The 24,373-nt window shown below is 31.2% G+C and overlaps 1 protein-coding gene across 1 annotated transcript; it reads right to left on the bottom strand.

Moving 5' to 3' along the window:
- Positions 1-4,549: 4,549 nt before the first annotated feature.
- LOC105134431 (O-acyltransferase WSD1-like) lies at positions 4,550-7,617 on the bottom strand. The gene is made up of 5 exons (XM_011038838.1): positions 7,355-7,617; positions 6,388-6,963; positions 5,651-6,004; positions 5,188-5,325; positions 4,550-4,911 (listed from the first exon to the last, which is right to left on the bottom strand). Exons 1-5 carry the CDS (start codon positions 7,544-7,546, stop codon positions 4,753-4,755), a joined length of 1,419 nt encoding a protein of 472 aa, XP_011037140.1. The 5' UTR covers positions 7,547-7,617; the 3' UTR covers positions 4,550-4,752.
- Between the last annotated feature and the right edge of the window lie 16,756 nt (positions 7,618-24,373).

The following is a 24,373-nucleotide window of genomic DNA, read 5'->3' as shown; positions in this document are numbered from 1 at the left end:
TCAGTAGTTGGTGCAGATTTCAATTTTATGAGGTCCATTTTGGTAGGCACTGCCTTGAGGTTAAAAATTAATTAATTAATGGCGAAAGAAGACTTTATGTTTTGGCTGAAAAAGGAGGCAAAGAAGATTCTCAAGGCATATTTATTTCGACCGTTTAAATTATATGATCCTTGAAGGTATCTCACATGAGGACTTGGATGCAGAACTTGGTTTTTATGTATTTTTTGAATCCTCATCTACTTGTTTTTTTTTATATTGTTAATTTTTATTTTATTTTTTATTTTTATTTAAAAAAACATATAATTTTAAAAATTAATCTAAAAATAAATTATAAAAATAATCAAGAGAATTTACATTAAGCAGTACTATCAAGTAGATGGTGATTGAAAGAAAAAGGAGATTATAAGAACAAAACAAAAAAAAAAAACAAAGTAACAAAACACAAGACTAATTAGTCTAGTACATGATTCAAGTTTTTAAAAAGAAAAGATCAGAACTTATGTAGTTGAAATTTCTAACTAAGAATTTCAACCAAAAGGTCAAATGATGAAAGATAAGATTAAAAATCATAACCCAATCTGAAAACTTGGACTTGAATATCAAATGATTGCGAGCTATCCAGATGGACCGATATAATCCTTTGTAGAGAAAAGTAATGGCATGATGCTGAAAATTATCTTTAAACGAGTTGAACCATTCATGCTGATTTTAATTTGGGTCCTTATACAAACAACCTAAACACCAAACCAATTCATGAATTTACCCAAAAAAAAACCCATGTTATAGTCCAGTGATAGAAAAGATGATTTATAGTCTCAATATCCTTATAGCAAAAAAGACAAAGAGCATCCTCATAGATAATAATCTCCCTCTCATCTAAGAAACCTTATTGTTGAGACTACCATTTAATATGAGTCACGTGAACATGTTTGCTTTTAAAGGAGCAAAGCCTTTCCAAAGCAGAACAAGGAAGGATCTTTTAAAACAAGGACGCTATCAAGCAAATGACAACCTCAGTAAACTAAATAAATGTTAGAGCTATGAAATTTCCATATCTTCTTGTCTTCACATTCATTAAAGACTAGACCCTACTCCGCCTATACAAATAAACTCTCTCACATATAGAGTTCAGAAGGTTGAAGAGACCTCTTTCAAGATAAGACGACTGAGATATTGGTTGGGTTATACATATCTAGCCAAGAGTTGGTCAGGTTTTTCATACTATCTTTTATTTTTCATCTTTTTTGCTCATAAACAATTATAGGTCCATATTTATTAAATTTGTTAGGTTGAAAAATAAAAACGATCTCATTTCATCATTTATATTAGCAGACTTAAATTGACCTTTATATTTATAGGAAGATTACTCTTCTAATTATCATTCAAAGATTATCATAAAAGCAAAATATATGATTTTGATTAAATTGAATGATGAAAATTATCAATTTATTGGTAATGTCTATTATATACCAATGGTAAAAAAATAGGATGTTAAGTTTAGGAAAATTGTTGGAGAAATGGTATGAAATTAAGATAAATGACCATATGGTGACATCACTTAACACTAAAGGAGCTACCATTGCAAAGGTAACCATGAAAAATAATAGATTGTCCTTTCTAAATATGGAGATGGGTGTGCCTAAATGTCTAAATACATGTGTGAAGAATGAGACTTGACTTTGACATATGAAAATTAGGCATGTAAACTTGATAATTTAAAGATGATGGCATAACAAGAGATGTTGAAGGGTCTTTCATCCATTATACATCAAATTAGTTGTGTGAACGATGTTTAGTGGGCAAATAATTTCACAAGAGCTTTCCGAAACAGTCTACATCAAGAGCAATTAACCCCCACAAGAAATACAAGTATCTATTTGTGGTCCCGTTAAATCATATTGAAATTTCAGCAAAGTTTTTCCTATATTAGGAGATCCTAAGTTATCAACTAAAACATCTTCTCAATTAAAAAAAAACATCTTCTCAATTCAAAAATGATCAAACACAACTTAAACATTATCTAATCAATCAAGACATTGATATGATCAATGAAATTAAAATAATCTTTAATCCTATATCCCAACACTTCCATCGTTGTAATTTATTTATCATATAAATATATAAACAACTATGTAGATTATCATAAAGCATCGAGAGTTAATTACATTAATTTATAATTTTGTCACAACAAAAATTTATAAATCATAAAAGTTGATTAATTTATTATAATTTAAATAGTTCAGTAGAAAAAAAATCTCATTTCTTATATGCCAAGTAGACATTACAAAAGAAAAATATATTATATAATCATTAATTTTAACAAAAGAACATCCTCAATCTGCTCAAAGTTGTGAAGCACCTATAATTTAATTCAATATAAATATGGGGAAGTTACTTAATAAACAAAACTAAACAAAAGAAATAACCTTAAAATTTAATTTTATTGCAACTATATTATATCACTATCAATAATTTCTTTTACATACCAATTAATCTTAATTAATTCAATATGAATTATAATCACCCTCAACACGGAGTTACCAACCCATTTTTAGATATTTGCCTACCTATTCGGGTACTTATTTTCATCCTCCATATCCGAAAAATAACCCATCACCTAGTAATTAAGTCTCCTTGTCTATTTTCTAGGCGCTAATTTTCTCACTAGGTAATTAGTTTGTCCACCCATTACTGGATATTAGTTTCATTTTTGAGAAATTATCTCTCACGCTTATTATCGAGCACTGGTCCTATTAACGAGAAGCTTGTTCATTCTCTCATTACCGAGCACTAGTTTCATTACTAGAAAGCTGGTTGCTTTACTCATTAATGAGCACTAATTCCATTACTGGAAAACTAATTTCTTCTTTTTAATTTATTTATATGAATTAAAATTCTACATTGATAATTGATTTGCTTTTAAAAACTTGGTAAACAAAAGAATTAAGTTATTAAACACCTACTTATTGTCGAAGCTTTCATCATGTCCCTTTACTATTGTATAGCTCTTGAGACCTCTCTTGTACCAATATATATACATCATTATATTTCATATTACTTTTACCACCTTAACAATTTAGTTCTAACATTATGACAACTCTTAAGCAAAAAGTAAAAGTTAGTCTACCTTGGTAACTTATCTTGACCATTTAAAACATAGTTTCATATTATAATTGTAACTAAATCTATAACAATTCAATTTTAGGTGTAGCTTATTTCTTATAAAAGATAAGATTTGAAACTGTTCATTATAATTTCAGTTTGATCTCCCTTTATATTTTAATTCATATCTAAAGTTTTAGAGTTCCATATTAAATAAGGTCAGTCCCATTGAAAAATTAACACCTTAAGCTATAACTCCTACAATAAACCTATCTCAAATTTTGTTATTTTTATGCTCTAATCTCCTCCAGACTTTAGGATACAAAGCTATCTAGTTTTTCTTTCTATGGCTTTACGATAAACTGAATATTCTTATTCGATTTCTCACCTTTCAAAACAATCATTACCATGTATTATATTATAATATCATTAAATACAACTTTATAAAACTTATCAACCTGTCTCACATTTATTTCAAATAGTCAAAACTATTTCAAGAAAAACATGCGCAATGTAGGAATTCATATCAAATTTACATTCCACAATATTAGCATAGTTGTATATACTTCGAATTCATCACAAACATTTATCATAATTCACACTAATAATAGTGTAATGAGATAAAAATGTATATTTTCCATTAATTTCCCCCCTATATCCAAAATCAACCAATTATAACGATTCTCATCTCTAAGTTTTACGACCATTCTCAAAATCTTGATTCACAACAATAAAATCAATTCAATTCATGTTATATAATGTAACTAAATTTAGCTAAAATAATTTCATGCATAAAATTATGAATTAATAAATTACAATTCAATTAAATAAATACATTTTCATCATACATTAATTAACACCTTTTGGCCGACCATGAATGCCTTTAGAATTACCATGTTTTTTTCATTAATTCTCACTAATTTAACACCCATTACAAGTTATTCTAAACCAATTGAATCAATTTATCAGCAATTCTATGTAATTACCAAGTACATCTTATTTATTAATATATATATTTTTCTGTTAAGTGAGAATCTTAAATAGATCGGGTGTTGAATTATATAAGTAGGTGGTAGCTTAAGTCGTATCCGAAATAATGGTCAAGTTTGAAAAAAAATCCTGGCATTTTAACCTATGCTTCTTTCGGTCAAAGCATATCACCTTCAAGTCATTTTATTTTTTTTATTGTAAAGCTTTTCTTTTCTTTTCTTTTTTGTGTGAAATTTGAGTTGACATGAGATTGGTGGTCTGTTCCCTGTCCTCCGAAAGGATTGGCATGGCTCTTCTAAAAAAATTGCTCATCATCTCTATGTTTTCTCAAGTAACGATCATGTGCTTGGCAAGTCCCTTTCTCGCACAAAAGTATAAAATGTTGTAGTGTTTGACCTTGGAGTTTTAGTATAGTATACATAAGAAAGAAATATATTTCTCATTTGTATATTCTAGAGAGCAAAATAACTGCAATATTGCATATAACATTGTTATTCAATATCCAACAGAAATGTATGTAATAATTCAGTATATATGGTAATAATGCCTTACAAATCCTCGTCTGTAGATGATGAATAAGATTTGGAACAAGACTTTATGTTTTGTCTGAAAAGGAGGCAAAAGAAGATTCTCATGGCAGATTTATTTCGACCCTTCAAATTATATGATCCCTGAAGGTATCTCACATGAGGACTTGGATATCATTTCAAAGGCTGTCTCCAAGCAGGACTTGAATTTTTGAGAATCCATAAATCCTTTCTCTGTTCCCACAGCTACTCTTAGCTTTCCTGCATAACTTACCATTGTTATGGTAAGACTCTGCATTACCATTCAAATAGAAATTAGTAAGTAGCTGTAAATGAACATGAAGAGCTCAGCAATGCTAATTTTACTGAGTATTCTTTCCAAAATCACTTCTCAAAAAACCTCATGCATTGAATAAATAGAATCGTTTATGGAACCCATAAATCCAATGATTAAAATTCTCGAAAATCGATTGAGTAAGAGCTGTTCCATAAAATTAATTAGCAGTGCTCGATGAACAGAATGTTATGATTAAATTAACAAAAAGGAAAAATATAAGCAAATATGTACCTGGGGCACACCAACTACCATAAAATAGAAGCCTTTAATTGGATGATTAGCCAAAGCCATTTTGTCAACAGGGCCAATGATATTTGAGATTGTCATGCTTGAGTTGAATAGTGTTTTTTTGATGTGCTTGGCCGTTGCCTGCAAAGTTACACACTCATTGTTCTTCAAATCAAGCTATATTCAAACGAAAAAAAAAAAAAAGATCTTGATCATTTATTTTCCAACAACCATGTTACTAAAAGGATACGAGTTCTTGCTTTAGCATTAATGTCTTTTATGAGGGTTAAAAAGTATCATAAAATCTTTCATAAGATTTTTTATTTACTGGTTTAAGCTTTGAATTAAAACTGTTATTTTACGTGATATCAGAGTTTTAACAAATAAGGACAAGTTGAAACAATTCATGTCTCTAAGAAGCAACAGCAGAGTAAGTAAATGCATATGTTTGATGTCAAGCTCATACCTCAGGGCCTCTAAACTTCCTCAGAACCTCCAGGAGCCTACCAGTGAGGTTAACAGCAAGAGAACTTTTCTTCCTCTGGATGATTTCCTGCGCTATTGTGACGCATTCAAGAGGGTTAGAAAACCTGGAATCAGTTAATTCAGGTACCGAAACGTGCAGGAATCCGAACTGGTTCCCCCATGGTGACTCAGCATCAGGCTCGACCATTTCCTTTACTGATCTATACCCACTAATGACTCTAGTATTAAGCAACACCAAAGCTGTGGAATTTGCATTGGTTGATTTATCATCAACACGTTGCATATATAATCGTGTTCCGTAGAAAATTATGCCAGTAATCACATCGTTTATCGTCTGCCGAAAAGAACAAAAAAAATTTGAATGTTAACATACAGCTTCTGCAACATATTTCTGATTTCTTGTTCTTGAAATTGTTGTGAAATTCTAGAGACAATTCATACAGGCACCAAAAACATTATGCAACCAAATCTGCTTTCCAAGATCTTATTCTATGTGGCTAATGTTCAATCTTTTTGTTCCAAATTTTTTCTTACCAAAATCAGACCTTGAGTCTTTGAATACAACTAGACTAACTAGTCTTTGAATACCTTTATTTATATTTATCTCTTGATTTTTTTAATTTTAATTTTAGTTATTGTTAATGATTTTTTTTCATTTATTTTTGCAATTAAATAAATCAAGAATTGTGCAAGGAAAGAGACATTGGTTCAACTTACCACTCCAAGCGTGGACTTAATTTGTTTGATGTGATCGAGAGAGAATGCAATTGTTGAAATCACAATTGGCTTAAATTGGACTTCTTCATCCCCAGATCGTATAGGTGAGCGAGAATCTTCAACAAAGCTACTCTTCAGAAGGCTCCATCCGAAATCAGAGATAGTGTTAAAGATCGAACTAATACATTTCGGTACAGTGATATTCAACTTACTAAAGCTGCAGTCTGGATATGAAGGAAATTGAAGTGAAGGAAATGTTAAAGAAAGAGAAGGATTATCGGCTCTTTGTAGACAAGAAAGGAGAGCTCCCATGAGAGAAAATCCATCTCCAAGTGCATGGTGAAGCTTGAAAATGATATTTCCAGCTGCTTTGCTGGTGGGATATTTCACAACATGAATTTCCCATAAAGGCTGGCTTTGTGGAAATTGCTTCAGTGCTAATCTTGATATGTAGTCATTGAAGTAGCTGTCATAAGAAGTTGTTGACAATCCAATTGGAAAGATTGGAATGCTAACATGGTTTTGGAGCTGCACCTCAACTCTCTTCCATTGTTTTACACCATTTTTATCATTAACCTGTTTTCCAGAAAAAAGTTGAATTTATTAATGATGCGAGTTACTGAAAGAGGCAAATTCCATAATGAAAGTAAAGCTTGTGTTGTGAAAATGGAAGAAGAGAGATCATTTTTTCTATACCGAGTTTCCATTTCAATATAACATCTAAAATTGTCAGGGAAATGAAGACAGGAAAGTAGTTTGAATAGATACGTTTTTCCACAAACGAAAAAACCAACAAGAATAACACATACTTTTCCAAGATCTAAGACAAAGAAGAAAGGAACTTGACCAAAAAGGCAAAGAAGCAGATAGTCCAGCAATGTTCTCACTAAAATGTCGATTGATAGAAAACCAGGATTCCACAATTTTGTGAAGAGAGTAAGATTTTGGGACAGAGAGCTATAAATACCATGATTGAAGAGAAACGAGGATTTATAGGAAGGAACACATCCTTGAGCAATGTCATGGTATGTGAGTCATCAATTGGAACTTCTGATTCCAAAACTGCAAGAATACATATAGAAAGGACTGAGCTGTTGAAGTACTGTCCAGTTGGGCTCACTGGCTCTGTTACCTCTTCTTCCTCCTTCTTGAACTCCATCGCTTTGTATTCTTGAGCTTCACCTTCGATTGAAAAAAAATATGATATGCCTTAACTTCTAACTTCAGGTCCTATACACATCAGATTACAAAAGTTTGTGACAGGAGGCTTATTAATTATTGTCGCAAGACATAAATTTTGTACATAGTTACGTCCACGGGATATGAATACGAGCACACTAATGTCCTGCCGACCTTTACCTTCTAACTTTAAATATTGATTGGTTGGGAAATAAAGGAATTTTTTGTAGTGATGGGAAACATGATCAGGCAATCATGTATCCCTTAAAAAAAATGATATAAATCCAAAAAAGTTAAAAATCAGATTTAAAGACATAAACTAGACATGCTTTAACTAAGATACCAAAACTATTAAAATAAAATATTTATTTAATAATTATAATGAATCACAAATAAAAAATATAAAAAATGATATCACAATAATAATAATAATTTGATAAGTCAATTTTTAATTTATTAAAGAACCTGAAAAGAAAGGCTTTCAGTCTAGTGTTTCACCGTATGAAGACTTCACAAGTCAAGAAAATCTAGTATTTATTGTCCTATTGTTGTTGAATATCCTTGTGTCCTAAGTTTTTTTTTTATAAAAAAACATGACATAAGAAATTCAAATGTTAAAAGGAATAAAAAAACAAAAATCCAAAATGGAAAAACATTTCAAAAAACTTGAGGTAAATTCTCGATCTGATTCAACTATCAAATTAAGAATTATAATTATTAGTGTAAAAATAGATAGTTAGAGATATTACAATAAAATCTAAATTTGATCATTTTATTGTTGCACGGATCATATCATTCTTTTTCTTTTTAAGATGATTCATCCCTGAATCACTAAAGAGGATAATAGATGTTTTATATATCTTTTTTTGAAGTTTTTAGATTTATTTTCTTATTAACAGTTGTTTCTAACAACACTATATAAAAATAGTTGTCTTTTTCTGTCTTTTTTTTTTTTTTTTATGTTGTTGCTTCTCTATTTTGAAACATGCCAATAATTAGATCTATTAACTTATCAAATTCTTGTTTCAAATCCCTGTAAGTATAAGAGCCTCTCTAACACACATATAATTTATATAACAAAGTCTACAACATTTAAACTCCCTTTCAAAATGATACTTATAGTGTACAAAGACTTTAAATTTAATGATTTGAATATAAGATTAAAAATACAATAAATTAAATTTTTTAACAAACAAAACTCAAAACTCAAAGCAAAATATGCAGCCATAAATATACTTGAAAAAAGGTTATTAGCCTTGTGTGTGGTAATACAAAGACTCCATATTTCAAGAAAATCAAGTATTTATTGCCCCATTATTGTTGAATGTCCTTGTGTCATTAGGAAAAAAATTCATGACAAATAAAAAATTTATAAGTCAAAATAAATTAAATAACAAAACTCGTACATCAGTTTATGATGAGCTATATCACGGTGACTTATTGAATTCTAATTAACATGAAGTTTTAACCCAAAGTGGAATAATACTCTAGGTAACTTTTGGTAATGTTTTATCATGATCTAAAGGACGGATTGAAAGTTATAATTATTACAGTAAAAATTGACAATTGAGAGGCCAAATTCAAATCCTGGATCTAGGTAGTGGTTGGTAAAACATTAATGTCAATGGTGATCGCCACTGCAAAGACTATTTTCCTTCTAACTTTTTTTCCTAGACAAAATGCCTTCTTCATTCTTCTTAAAGACATTGGAAAAGGAGATGAATATTGAACTTGATGTTTTAGTATAAAAATTTTAATGACTAAATAGTTATAAGTTTAAATCTTATTATTTTTATTTATTTTATAAAAATCAAGTATAAAATAATATAAGTTTGTGTAAGTTTCAAATCTAAAGAGTTTTTAATTTTAATTATTAAGTTGAATTGGTTTTTTTAATAAATAAATAATTTTATACTTTTTGTACTACATCTTTTTCTTATAGTAAAAGCTTTTTTAATTTTAAAAATTACACAGACAAGCCACTTCCTTATGATTAATATTTCATTAATGAGAGAAGAATAGAGCTTGTGAGATATAATCTCATATTATTTTAGTCCTTAAAGCTCCATATCTTATAAAAAACATTTCATAATTAAACTGATAATTTTGGTTTGTGAGTACCTCTTACGGTTGCAAAAATATCAAACCGAATTAATTAGGCCTATTTTTTAAATTAATTCAGGAATTTGATATTAAGTATTCAAGGACCATAGCATTAAACGAGAATTTATTACTCCAATCCAGAAAATAATTGAATCTGTTAGGACCATTTATGTTGCTGGCTACGTACTTTCATCATTATGATTTTTGTCCCGAGGTGAGCATAATATTTTTTATAACGTCCCTATATTATAATCATGACAGGAGCTAGCTTGCAAACTCAAGTATGATTTTGTCATAGCTATAAAACTTATATTCGTGAATCAAATTGGTGATCGGTCGATTTAAAACCTTGTTAAAATTAGGTTTTACTTTGAATTAGTTTTTTTCATAAAAAAAACATTGTTTTACATTTTTTTAGAAAAACCATCAAAATAAAAAAAAATTATCATAAATTATGATATCTCTTTAACCCGCGAGTTGGATATTTTAACTATATATAGTTTTCTTCTTCTTCCTCGTTTAATTTTCTAAAATAAGTAGAAGAGAAGATTTATCTCACGCGTTTAGGTATGCATTCAGAACTTGCCTCTTTAATGCAATGTTACCATCCGGAGCTACACTGTCAAATTGACCAAAGAATTGCATACAGAAAAAGCATCGAAATCTGTCTTTGCAATTTCCCATGGACTCCTTAACTCCATAGCTGAAGCAGCTCATCTACCGTGCTTGGAAAAAGTTGTCTTTAGGAGAGGAGGTCCATTTCCTAGCATGATGGAGAGTGTAAATTCCAAACCTGAAAACAGGATCAAAATAATGCATAAATTATTCGAAGAACAAATTCAATAATTTCCCTATTCACATTTTGGCATCGGACCAAGTTGCTGTCGGTGGAAGCCGTAGTTAATGCTTTACATCAACTTGTAATTACGCAGAGCCTATAGGTAGGTAACGCTCCCAACGAAGGAAGTAAATAGCTAGCAATTTAATGTTGACACATTTCAGAAAGTACGGAAACTTTCCTTTAAGAGCCACTACTACATGACACACGCACACACACACTCACACTTGTTTAGGTAGGCTGACCATTAAGCCCAAACATACAAATACTAGTGATGCCATTAATATGGTAGAATGCATAAAATGGAGTCTGAGTTATCCGGTATCATGGAGTTGCTAGGAAGAGTAGTGATTTTTTTTTACAAAGGGAAAAGTAAGTAACGTCTTTATCTTCTTCTTTTTTTCACGAAGGCTTTTGCTTTTTGTGCCGGACTTTATCCTTGACTTGCTTCATCTATAGCTTGATTTTGAACAAGAGAACAACATAAGTACATTGATAAGATGAAAAAAAATTGAAGTCACTTATTCAACTGATAAAAAGACTTGATAAGTAATTTATCTTAGTATACATACAGTTAACCCTTTTCTAGCTGGGCGTTGAACACGTTCTATTTCAGAATCATACATATTATTTACATCATGGGCTGCTACAATACGCCACCTAACAAGCAGCCATTTCATTTCCGATGGCCCCAAATTCTAATGTCAATGTATTCATCACAAGGGTAGAGTTTAGGGTACGAAACGTAGTCCTTACAGCCCTTATATTTACGGACCTTTTCCAATTTGATCCTTGGTTTCGGATTTCTTCAATTAAGTCCCTAATTGGCATTAAACTTCAATATTTATGCAATTAAGCCCCTGATTTAACCAAATCAACTCTCAAAAATTATAATTTAACCCCAGAACTTTAATTTCTTCCAATTAAAGCCTAAATTGACTAAAAAATCATTTTTTCTTGCAATCAAACCCTCTATAAATTTAATTAAACCTTCAATAAAATCCAATTGAATCCATAAACATCTAATTTTAGACTTTTCTCTTCAAATTAAATTTTATTTTCCAACATGGCTCTCATAATTCAAGTATATACTGTAAAAAATTTCACTCCTTGTATTTTGAACCTCCTTAATCAATTTTTCTGATCCTTTTCTGAACACTCCCACCTCTTATTATTTTTCTAATTTCTTCCAGCTATATATTTATATATTTATTTTTATTTTTGTGGGGGGACCCAAAATGGGTTACAACATTATCATTAATCTTGACCCATGAGTTATCTTGATATCTTAACTCAACTTCTTATATAATCTTGTTTCAAAGTAAATCGCGTGGAAGTTGTCCTCTATTTGACAAGATGACCAAGTGGTTTTAAAAACAACTTGAATAATTAGTAAAAACATGGTTATGTTTAAAAAAAAATTAAGATAATATTTTTTTTTAATATTGAGACAATAATATATTGAATTAACTCGTGTTTCAACTCTTAAAAAAAAATAGTAAGCTCAATAAATCTATTTTCAACTATGCACACAAAAATTTCACATGTTAAAAATATACTAAAATGATGTCAACATTACATTATTAAATTTGATTATAAGAAAAAGTGAAAATTCTCTTAAAGTGCTTTTAACGTGCACGAATCCTTTTTATTAATAGTTAGATCTTAATTTTGTTTTGGATGGGAAGATATTAAAATGAACTTAAAAATTTTAATCATGTGAGATCTTCACTTGATTGAATTTGATGAAGAACTTGACATGATGAATATTATTCACATGAGTCTAAAAACTTTAACCATATGATATCTTGACTTAATATGATGTGACGGAGGAAAGGAATTCAATATTTTGTTTTCATAGTATAATTTGATGAAGAAGAAAACTTTGATCTTCTTCTTTTTTGATAGACTTGAATTTATTTTAGAGAACTCCCAAGTATTCATACTTAACCTTTAGTATTTACCTATTATCCTTCTTCTGTTACTTCTTATTGTTTAGTGCTTGTATGCCTGTAATGTTTGATTTGGTGGTTTTATTGTTTATTTATAGGCAAAGTTTAGTGCAATTTACCTTAAATATTTTTTATTTTAAAGGATATTTTGGAAAAAATGATATAGAAATTACTTAAAATACCTTTAACTTGAGAGATATTAAAATAAAAATCATAAGATATATTTGAATTTAATTTTTAAATTAATTTGACCTGATAAATATAATTAGACTAAAACCTAATAGATTTAATTTGTTTGGTTACCGTGAGTTTTGAATCATGGCTAGACTTGTAAAAAATTTAGTGTTTATAAATGCCCCCTCAAATTAATTTGTTTTTGCACTTTTGACACTACAAGTAAATTTATCTTGATTTTTTTTTTACATGATTTGTATTACGAAAAACAATGTCCAAAATTTGGAAGAAAAAATTCACCCGAATCTTAAAGAAATAATTAAGTCTAACTGATAAGCACATCACCTCCAATCATGCCATGCTGGAAGTAATTTGTATGTGATTGAACTTCTATAGTACAGAAAATTCCATCCAACTAGGTTGAAATTATGAACCTTTTTTTTTTTAATGTACGCAGGAAGTAGGATTGAATCTTGCCTTTAACTATGATCTGGAACATGCAGCTGTGATTTCTCTTTTACAGCAAGTCCTTTTTTTTTAGGGGCTGCTGTGCTTGAATTTTGGGATAAAATGGAATTTTTATTTTATTTTATTTCTTATGAAAGGGATAAAGATTTACGGCTGGCAAATTTGAGTGTGGTGGCAGCTGTTTCCAGTGTAATTAATTTGAGTGATTTTGTTGCAGAGAAGAAAACAAGGATTCATACTTCCACTAGATGTATGAGGTTGAGTTTTACTCGGTGCCTCATAAGTACCCGCGATGTTCCAATTTTGAGCATTTTCAGCTAACAAGTCTAAGTACTCCATTGCTTTATCAGGGTCTTTATCTTCAAAAGTTTCATTGCACATCAATTCAACCATTTGCCTATCTTTAGGTGTTAACCCTTCATAGAAATGTGAAACCAATCTCCATATTTCAAAACCATGATGAGGGCAAGTACTCAGCAAGTCTTGATACCTATCCCAACATTGGTAAAATGTTTCTCCTGGTTTTTGAGTGAAAGTAGTGATTTGTCTTTTGAAAGAGTTTGTTCTGTGAGATGAGAAAAACTTCTTCAAAAAATGTTGTTGCATTTCATCCCAAGCACGAATGGATCCTGGTCTTAATTTTTGTAGCCATGTTTTAGCTTTATCTTTTAATGAAAAAGGAAAAAGCTTTAATCTGATGGTGTTCATGCTACAATTTAAATTATTATATATGTTGCAAACCTCCTCATGAAAGTTCTCCAGATATGGCTAAAATACTGAACAGTGCTCGGGCTGGAGGATAGCTTCAGGCTTCTTTGTTGTTGCAGAAATTTGGACTTGAAAATGGCCTTTTTAGATCTTGGCTCCATATGAAAGTTGTAGGCCTATGTCTTACCTTTCCATCCATATAAAGTAGACCTAAATCTAAGATCTATAGCTCTAGATATGACCCAATTACCGAATAGTGTTCCGGTTTGGATTGCACCGACTTCTCTTTTCTAATTTTGGTCATCTCTTTGCTCTTGCAATTTAAGTTCTTAAAGTCATCAATCAATCCTTTCATTTATGTGATAGGCCTGCATTTAAAATGAACATTTACCACAAATTAAAGGTATCTTATATTATTAGACATATTATTATAAAACATGCTTTAGTTAAGGAGTTATTAATACTTCAAGTGCAACATGATGATATAAAACCATGATAAAAATACAATTGTAAGTACTAATCATTAACAACAAATCAAGTTCCTTTCATAGCTCAGGTGTTAGTTATACCATACAGTATGAACTATGAACAAGATAACAAATACAAAACATGTTAGTATCAAACATTAAAGTCCATATTGAGTTTACACTATACTTATTCTTACACCATTAGTGTAACCTTTTCACCTTGAGATAATAAACTTAACTAGACATAATAAAAGAAAGAAAAATAAGTAAACAAAATAAGAACATAAATAAGATAAGAGTTAACTAAGTAAAGGAGAGGAAATGAAAGGCATAAACTTGATATTAATGAAAGCAAAGCATAAACATTACAAAAAATACAAAGAAAGAAAGTAAGAGCATTGATCTTGATATGGAGACCAAGATGCCTAAATGCATGGCAAATGCCTCCTTTTATAGGCCAAAATTGGGAACTATTGATTTGATGACTAATTGATGAGTGGGTGACCAACTCTTGACTTGGTGACAATCTTTATCTTCTCTTGTCTACCCAAAATGTCATTGATAACGTCAAAATTGGAGCCACTTGAAAACATGAAAGTTGTAGGACATTGTCTCAGATTTCGTGTGTAAACAATTCAGCTCATTTCAACTTCTAGAACTCCAGATATGGCCAAAATACTTAACAGTGCTCGGGCTGGAGGACAGCTTCGGGCTTCTTTGTTGTTGCAACAATTTGGACTTGAAAATGACATTTTTAGATCTTAGGCTCTATAAAAGTTATAGGCATATGTCTTACCTTTCCATCCATATAAATTGGATATAAATCTGAGATCTATAGCTCCAGATATGACCGAATTACCGAACAGTGTTTCAATTTGGATTGCACCGACATCTCTTTCCCCTTGCGATTTAAGTTCTTAAAGTCATCAATCAATCCTTTCATTTATGTGATAGACCTGCATTTAAAATGAACATTTACCACAAATTAAAGGTATCTTATATTATTAGATATATTATTATAAAACATGCTTTAGTTAAGGAGTTATTGATACTTCAAGTGCAAAATGATGATATAAAACCATGATAAAAATGCACTTTTAAGTACTAATCACACCCCCCAACGAACTTATTACTAGTCCCTAGTAATCAAAGCGTTAAAATAGAAAAACAATTTGCAAATTCCACAAAGCAAGGTATTCATCATTCCCCCAACCATTTTCGGTGCCTTTTTCATCCTCGATTTCTTCCTGATTAGTCATGGCATGAGAAAATGGAAGTGCTGGTAGGGAATTAGTCTTTTCGTTGCAATATTCAGATTCAACCCCTTCCTTACCCTTATAAATTGACTCATCATCTTTCTCACAAGGTTCAAGAGTGGGTTTTTTAATAACCTTACCACTGCGAAGAGTGATGACTGATTTAACTTGATCCATGTGTTGACTTCCAAAACTACTTGCATTTGTATTGTATTGCCCCTTGAGATTTTGCTGTGGTTGAGATGGAAACTTACCTTTCTCTTGAAAATTGAGAGCAAATGTGAATTTTGCAAGAGTATCTTTAAAATCTGTTATGCTTTGAGCAAGTTGAGTGTTGATTGTCTCTTGCTTTTCAATGAATGCATACAAAGTTTCCTCAAAATTTCTTGTAGGAGGTGAAGTATAAGGAGGTGCATATTCATGATAATATTGGAAATTATAGTGTGCTTGAAACTGTGGTTGTGAAGTTTATGCATTATCACTCTTCTAACTAAAATTTGGGTGATTTCTACAACCAGGGTTGTATGTTTGTGAGTATGGGTTGTGGTTGGCCCTTTGGAAACTGTTTAAAGCATGCGCTTCTTCATGGAGACATTCCTTAAAAGAAGGCAAGGTTGGACAATTATTGGTTGAGTGTTCATTTGTTTCACAAATTTGACACACAATGTTTTCAACAGATTCTAATTGACCACTCTTTTTCAATTCTAGTGCCTCGACTTTTCTAGCTAAAGATGCAAACTTGGCTTGAAGGTCATGATATTCCCTAAGGTTGTACATACCTCCACTAGATGTATGAGGTTGAGTTTTACTAAGTGCCTCATAAGTACCCGCAGTGTCCCAATTTTGAGCATTTTCAGCTAACAAGTCTAAGTACTCCATTGCTTCATCAAGATCTTTATCTTCAAAAGTTCCATTGCACATCAATTCAACCATTTGCCTATCTCTAGGTGTTAACCATTCATAGAAATGTGAAACCAATCTCTATGTTGCAAAACCATGATGAGGGCAAGTACTAAGCAAGTCTTGATACCTATGCCAACATTGGTAAAATGTTTCTCCTGGTTTTTGAGTGAAAGTAGTGATTTGTCTTTTGAAAGAGTTTGTTCTATGAGATGGAAAAAACTTCTTTAAAAACTGTTGTTGCATTTCATCCCAAGCACGAATGGATCCTGGTTTTAAATTTTGTAGCCATGTTTTAGCTTTATCTTTTAATAAAAAAGGAAAAAGCTTTAATCTGATGGTGTTCATGCTATAATTTAAATTATTATATGTGTTGCAGACCTCCTCAAATTCCCTTAAATGCAAGTATGGATTTTCCAATTCTAAGCCATGAAAAGAAGGTAAAAGTTGAATAATGTTTGGCTTAAAATTAAAATGAGATGCATCAGGAGGAAAAACTATGCATGATGGTGCAATAAAATAAAAATTATAATTTATACAAAACTTACCTCCCTGGCAACGGCGCCAAAAACTTGACACGACTAAAAGATTGATGTCTTCTCCCAAGTGCAGGAGTGTCAAAGTAATAAATAACCCGACAAGACCGGGGTCGAACCACAGAGAGGTTAATTGTACAAATTATAAATAACAATAATACAACAACAATAACAATAAAAACAACAAAATAATAATAGTAATAACAGCAATAATAATAATAATAATAATAATAATAATAATATCAATAATAATAAAGAAAAAGAAGGAGAAGAACAAGAAGAAGATGAGAACTTTGAAATGTAATATTAGTGTAAGGATTAAACAATAATAATAACAAATATCAAGGTTAGAGGTTCCACTAATGGTATATCAAACAAGTATAGTATAAACTCTTATTATTGAATTGGAAACCACACACAAAGGAGGTTCCAATCAGATTATATATTGTTAACATGATTACATTAGTCATCTTATTCAATTAATGCTAATACTTGTAAATCTCGTCAAGCATTCATGATTATAACTTATGTTAACAACAAATCAAGTTCCTTTCATAGCTCAGGTGTCGGTTATACCATACATTGATAAAAATGCACTTTTAAGTACTAATCACACCCCCCAACCAGCTTATTACTAGTCCCTAGTGCATGTTTTATATTATGGGCTATGAAAGTGCCAAGCATTTGTTGTACCAAGTGTTATACAACATAAATCAAGATTAGTCATTTAACAAGCAAAGTATTAAAGAGTGAACAAGATAACAAATATAAAACATGTTAGTATCAAGTATGAGCTATGAGAGTGCCAAGCATTTGTTGTACCAAGTGTTATACAACATAAATCAAGATTAATCATTTAACAAGCAAAGTATTAAAGAGTGAACAAGATAACAAATATAAAACATGTTAGTATCAAACATTAAAGTCCATATTAAGTTTACATTATACTTATTCTTACACCATTAGTGTAACCTTTTCACCTTGACATAACTAACTTAGCTAGACATAATGAAAGAAAGCAAAACAAATAAACAAAATAAGAACATAAAAGTTAACTAAGTAAAGGAAAGGAAATGAAAGGCATAAACTTGATATTAATGAAAGAAATGAAAGGCATAAACTTAATATTAATGAAAGTAAAGCATAAACATTACAAAAAATACAAAGAAAGAAAGGAAGAGCATGATCTTGATCTGGAAACCAAGATGCCTAAATGCATGGCAAATGCCTCTTTTTATAGGCCAAAATTGGGAACTATTGATTTGATGACTAATAGATAAGTGGGTGGCCAACTTTTGACTTAGTGACAATCCTTATCTTCTCTTGTCTGCCCAACACGTCATTGATAACGTCAAAATTGGAGCTAGTTGCAAACATGAAAGTTGTAGGCAATTGTCTCAGCTTTCTTGTGTAAAAATTTCAGCTCATTTGGACTTCTAGAACTCCAGATATGGCCAAAATACCGAACAGTGCTCGGGCTGGAAGACAGATTCGGGCTTCTTTGTTGTTGCTACAATTTGGACTTGATAATGGCCTTTTTAGATCTTGGGCTCCATATGAAAGTTGTAGGCCTATGTCTTACCTTTCCATCCATATAAATTGGACCTAAATCTGAGATCTGTAGCTCCAGATATGACCCAATTACCGAACAGTGTTCCGGTTTGGATTGCACCGACATCTCTTTTCTAAGTTGCCTTTCTATTCATATAAATTGGACCTAAATCTGAGATATATAGCTCTAGATATGACCCAATTACCGAACAGTGTTCCGGTTTGGATTGCACCGACATCTCTTTTCTAAGTTTGGCCATCTCTTTATCCTTGCAATTTAAGTTCTTCAAGTCATCAATCAATCCTTTCATTTATGTGATAGGCCTGCATTAAAAATAGACATTTACCACAAATTAAAGGTATCTTATATTATTAGATATATTATTATAAAACATGCTTTGGTTAAGGAGTTATTGATACTTCAAGTGCAAAATGATGATATAAAACCATGATAAAAATGCACTTTTAAGTACTAATCAATAGAAAGCTTCAATTGGATGAATTAGAGGAGCTAAGAAATGATGCATTTGAAAATGCAAAAATTTCAAAACATAAGATGAAAACTTTGCATGATAAACATATTCTTAGAAAATCCTTTCATATTGGTCAAAAGGTTCTCTTGTATAATTCACGATTACATCTCTTTCATGGGAAGTTGAGGACAAAATGGATTGGTCCATTTGTGATTAAATCCATCTCTGAGCATGGTGCATTTGAGGTAGAAAATCCCAAGAATGGAAATATTTTCAAAGTAAATGGTCATCGATTGAAACTTTATCTTGAAAATGTTGTGGCTGAAGTTGAGACATTGGATCTTGAAGATCCAATACCATTGTAGTATCAAAAGTAATGAGTTTTTATTTTTATTTTTATTTTTATTTTCATTTTCATTTTTTTTCTTCTTTCTTCCATCTCTTATATTTTCTTGTTCATGCATTCGGGACAATGCATTATTTTAAGTTGGGGGGTGTGAGGTTCTTTATTTTCAAAAAAAAAAAAACATCAATGTTTTCTTTTATGTTTTCTTTTAGTTGTGATATGCAGGTTAAAAAAAAAATCAAGCAAGAAGTCAGCTCATGCCCAATTCAATCAGACATTCATCCTTGAAAACAGAAGGGGAGTAACAATTTTCTAATCTTTATACTTTTCTTCTCTTTCTCTTTTTGATTGAGGATAATGTAAAACTTAATTTTAGATATTTCATTATGTTGAATGCTTGAGATAACCATGCTTGTTAAAAAAAAAAAAATACTTGCATTGGTATGTGAATGAGACTTGTTTAGGATCATCATTACCTTTTTGGGTTCATTATTGTGTTGAACATTGCATGCTTTAATTTGGGATAGATAATATCTTATAAAGCAAGATATATCATACTTTTTTTTAAGATTACTGAAGTACATCTTTCCTTGTAAAAGTTGTGTGAGTTGTGTGAATATGCATGAAAGATGAGTATGATGCTTTACTTGTGATTATCCCTTTTGATCTAGTCCTAAACAAGGTTTAAGTAAATAGAGTAATAATCATTACATAAATAAATAAATAAATAAATAAATAAATAAATAAATGTGTACAAAGTTCTATCTACTCCAATGTTTTAAGTTGCTCAGTAACTAGGGGTATTCATCACAAATTTTTATCTTTACGTCAAACGGCAGCTTGAAATATGAGTATGCAAAGCACTTTAAGTTTGTGACTTTGTGAGTAACCGGGTGCATTCATCACAAATGTTTGTATTCGCGTCAAAAGGGAAGTGACAACTTAAAGACAAAGAATAAATCATATCTTCAAAAAAAAAAATAAAAAAAAATATAGATATTTCTCTAGCTTGCTACCTTGTTTGTGTTGGTGAGAAGGGAAGATTACAAGTTGAGTTTTCATATGAATCAATTATGTTGGTTGCACGATAAATATGACTGAATTTGGAAATTTTATATGGATGTTTGATTTAGAGAATATGAGTATGCTTATTTTTCTTTATTTGCTATTGTGTACACTAAGTTAAAGATACCAATGTTTGCATGATAAGTCCTTCAAGTGTGATGAATCGAGTCTAATTATGGTTGTTATTATTATTATTTTTATTTTAAAGGTTTTATGTTTTCTTTTGCTTGAGGACTAGCAAAATCTAAGTTGGGGGGGTGTGATTGTGCATCAAAAGTGTCATTAAGTCTCTTATTTTATATATGTATTTATTGTTTTTATTTGGTTGTTTTTATAATAATTGATGTGTTTTTTAGTAATGAAGTTTGTTTTAATGTTTCGATAGGTTTTTGGAGCTTAAATGAATTAATTCAGAAAATTCAACGTCAGAATTCAGAACAAAGAATTGAAGAGACATTTAGTTGAAGATTGAAGCAAATCTTGGTTCAAATAAGTGCTCCAAATTTGTCCCAAAAATCAATTCTATTCCAATTCTAGAAAAGAATATCATATGATTTATTTCAAGCCCAAACTTGCCTTATGTTGTGTGCAAACTTCAACCATTAAACACTCAAGGTTTCAATGTCAATCTTAGCCCAAATAATAAGTACATTTGTATACTTATTTGATGCTCAAATTCAGCCCAAAATCAGCCCCAAATCAACCTTCAAATCAACCCAAACACAATCCATGATCTTACATGTCCACACAACAAATAACAATTGATTTATTTTGGGTAATCCATTTATCCAAGAAGGCAAACACATGGATGGAAAGCTGGAGGGGATATTTTAACATTATTTTGGGTCAAAAAGAAGAAGGAGACACCTCATAAATGAGGAAGAAAAACGTGCACCAAAGTAGTTGTAAAGCTGTCTTGATTTGATTTTTCAGAACACCTTTTGACGTTTTGCCCATAACTTTTCACCCAGGTGTCAAAATGAGTTGTCCTTTAATGATCTGGAAAGGTGACAGAATTCCCTATAAATATGTCTCTAATAGACTTCTCTAAAAAAAGCTTCTAAGAGGGTCGAATTGCTGTCCAAAGTTAGAGTCAGATTTGTGTCCGAATTTTTTCTGAAATTGTATTATGTTCTTCTTTATAGATTTTGGTTCTTTAGTTTGTAAAACTTATTATTTCAGTTGGATTCAAGTTCTTTCATGTTTATTGAAGTGTTCTTATATATAATCATGGTTGGCTAAACTCTTTCTTGGATCCAAATCAAGGATAATGGTGATTGAGGTGAGTTCTTTAGGATATGAATGAATCTTAATGTTTATCTTCTTATTTTCTTCATGAATGATTTATTATTGTAAAGAAATTTTAGAAATCATTTAGGTAATGTTATAATCTTGAATTTTTATGCACAAACTTTAGTTTTGGTATAGAGATTGCTTGATTCAATGTCTTACTTAATATGAAAGTACTTCATTCTTAAGCAATAATCAATCTTCATCTTTCTAATCTTCATTGTAATATCTTCTGATCTAATATCATCATCGTTGATATTAGGTTGAGTTATCTTATATATGTTGAAGAAATCACCAATACATCACCATTAAAATTGATTTGGACCAAGACTTACTTTTTCTTGTCATTTAAAATCTATTTATATTTTTTTTATCTTTAAAAACAAATCCATCAATTATTTTCAACCAAGTTATTGTTAATTTAATTTCTCTTGAGTTTTTTTTGTTACTTAGCTTAATTTCCAGATCTAGCTCTCTGTGGATATGACCTCGATCTTACCGAGTTAATTGCTACATCGCACACTCGTGTACTTGCGAGTTAAAACAAGCCGATCATAAAAAGCGGTCAAGCACCTATACTAGCCACCGCCCCCTCAACACTTTTTCTTCCCAGTCTCCCTCGACTTCACCTTCAGCAACCACACGCCCATGTAAGTTTCCTTCTTTTCTTGCTAAAATAATTAACTGGTTACTATGTTTGCTAGGGGTATGCGTGGCAAGCATAATTTTTATGCCTTGGCTATAATTTTTATGTCCATTCTAATTTGATATTTGAACAAATGAACCCCTTTTTCGATGACATAAAATTCCAAAAATATTTGGGGCCTTCGTTGATTTATTTATGGACCCTTCGCACCTTTTTTTTTTCTCTATGTTTAAGGAGTCTCAGATCATAGAATCTTCGTTGACCAGTTAGGGTTCCTAATAACCATAATACTAGGTGGCGACTCCTTAAACAAAGAATATCCTCATTAAAGAATAGGATGCTAGAAATCCGTTCTTTCCAAAGGTGTAATAAATTTTTAATCGGTCGCCGCGATGTACGGGTGTGGCAGAATGGCAACTCCACTAGGGACTTTAGGACTAGGCTTTGCTATTTGTCTTTTTTATTGCTAAACAGTTTTTGTCATACCGTTTTTTCTTCCTTGTTGTGGTTATGTTAAGTTTATCATGTTTTATTTGTTTTTGCTCTTTTTTTGTTTTAACATGCATAGTTATTCATGTTTATCATGCATATATATTGGATATGGATCTAAGATCTTCACGCATCACTTATCTCATTTTTTATGTGTGGTATCAACTTTAAGATAAGTGGAGGAGTAACGGCACCCCAATGGCTTTAGCCTGGGTAAGGCTCACGAAACTATCCAACTCTCGCATGATTGTTTGCTCGATAGTGGTTGATATGCCGAACTGATATTACTTAGGGCCTCTATCTTCACACTGCTTGTAAACCTCATATCAACCTTTTGAAGGCGATTACTGAGCATGCAAAAGACCTTTGAGACTAGTTAGCAAAATTACCCTAAAGCATTTAATGATTAAAACCTATCCTTTAGGTTGATCCCTGCATAACTTTACTGAGATAAAGCTTAAACGTGTAAGCATCATTATTACAAGGCTTTTGGGTGACATAATGACCGTTATTCCTAAGACAACAACTGTTGAGCATGAACTCAAGTCTGAATCCTTGCAAATGACGAGGGAGATTGCTCTATACTGGATGTGGGTGAGATACCGCTACTTAAAGACATTAGATGCTTAGTGAAAGACACCAAGAATATGGCTGAAAGCTCAGATGACAAAACGCTAAACAGATCTCCTCTCGGGATTGCAATGAATATCATATTCGAATCCGACCACACATTTAAAGAATATCGATCATTAAGTCACCTTTTAAAAGACAAGTCCATACCCAATATGTTGTATTCATCTTCATGCATATTTGAATATACAATTATGACCTGTCATAATACTGCACTCCAGGTGAAATATAGGTTCCCTATTGAAACACACTTGTAACACTTGATTGCGAAAAAAAGACAAATGAAAAATGAAGAAAAAGCCTAGTTGGAAGCCCAACATCGAAAAGAGATGGAAAGTCTTAGAGAAGAAGTCACAAAGCTTACTAGCCTACTCAAATAGGTCTTGAGATCTAAACAAGAAGAAGCAAAATCTACAACTTAGCCTGAACCTATGCTTGGAAATCCATAGAATCTAGGGGCAAATGAGGTGTCTCAACAGGCTATGTATTCCCAATTTGCTTAACTAGCATATCCCATAAGCATGTCATCCACCATTGACCTTATAATAAAGGAATCTCAAAAGAACAAGATAGTAAAAGAAGATGGCCTGGATAAATAGGCTGCCCTAGAACAAAGGCTGAGGGCATTTGAGGGAACTAGTTTACATGACCATATAAAAACTGTTGAGATGTGTTTGGTACCTAACGTAGTCATTCCTAGGAAGTTTAAGGTGCCAGAATTCATCAAATATATAGGAACTCAATGCCTTGCAACTCATCTCAAAGCATACTGTAATAAAATGGCTGAGGTAGTCTATGAAGAGAAACTGTTGATTCACTTCTTTCAAGGCAATTTGAGTGACATGCCTTTACTTGGTATATGCGGTTGGATAATACCAAGGTAAAGAAGTGTCATGCCTCGTAACTGCCTATAAT

The sequence above is a fragment of the Populus euphratica genome, unplaced genomic scaffold (genome assembly GCF_000495115.2).
Source record: "Populus euphratica unplaced genomic scaffold, PopEup_1.0 scaffold67.1, whole genome shotgun sequence".
In the NCBI taxonomy this organism is placed as follows: domain Eukaryota; kingdom Viridiplantae; phylum Streptophyta; class Magnoliopsida; order Malpighiales; family Salicaceae; genus Populus; species Populus euphratica.
This window is presented reverse-complemented; position numbering and strand designations above follow the sequence as displayed.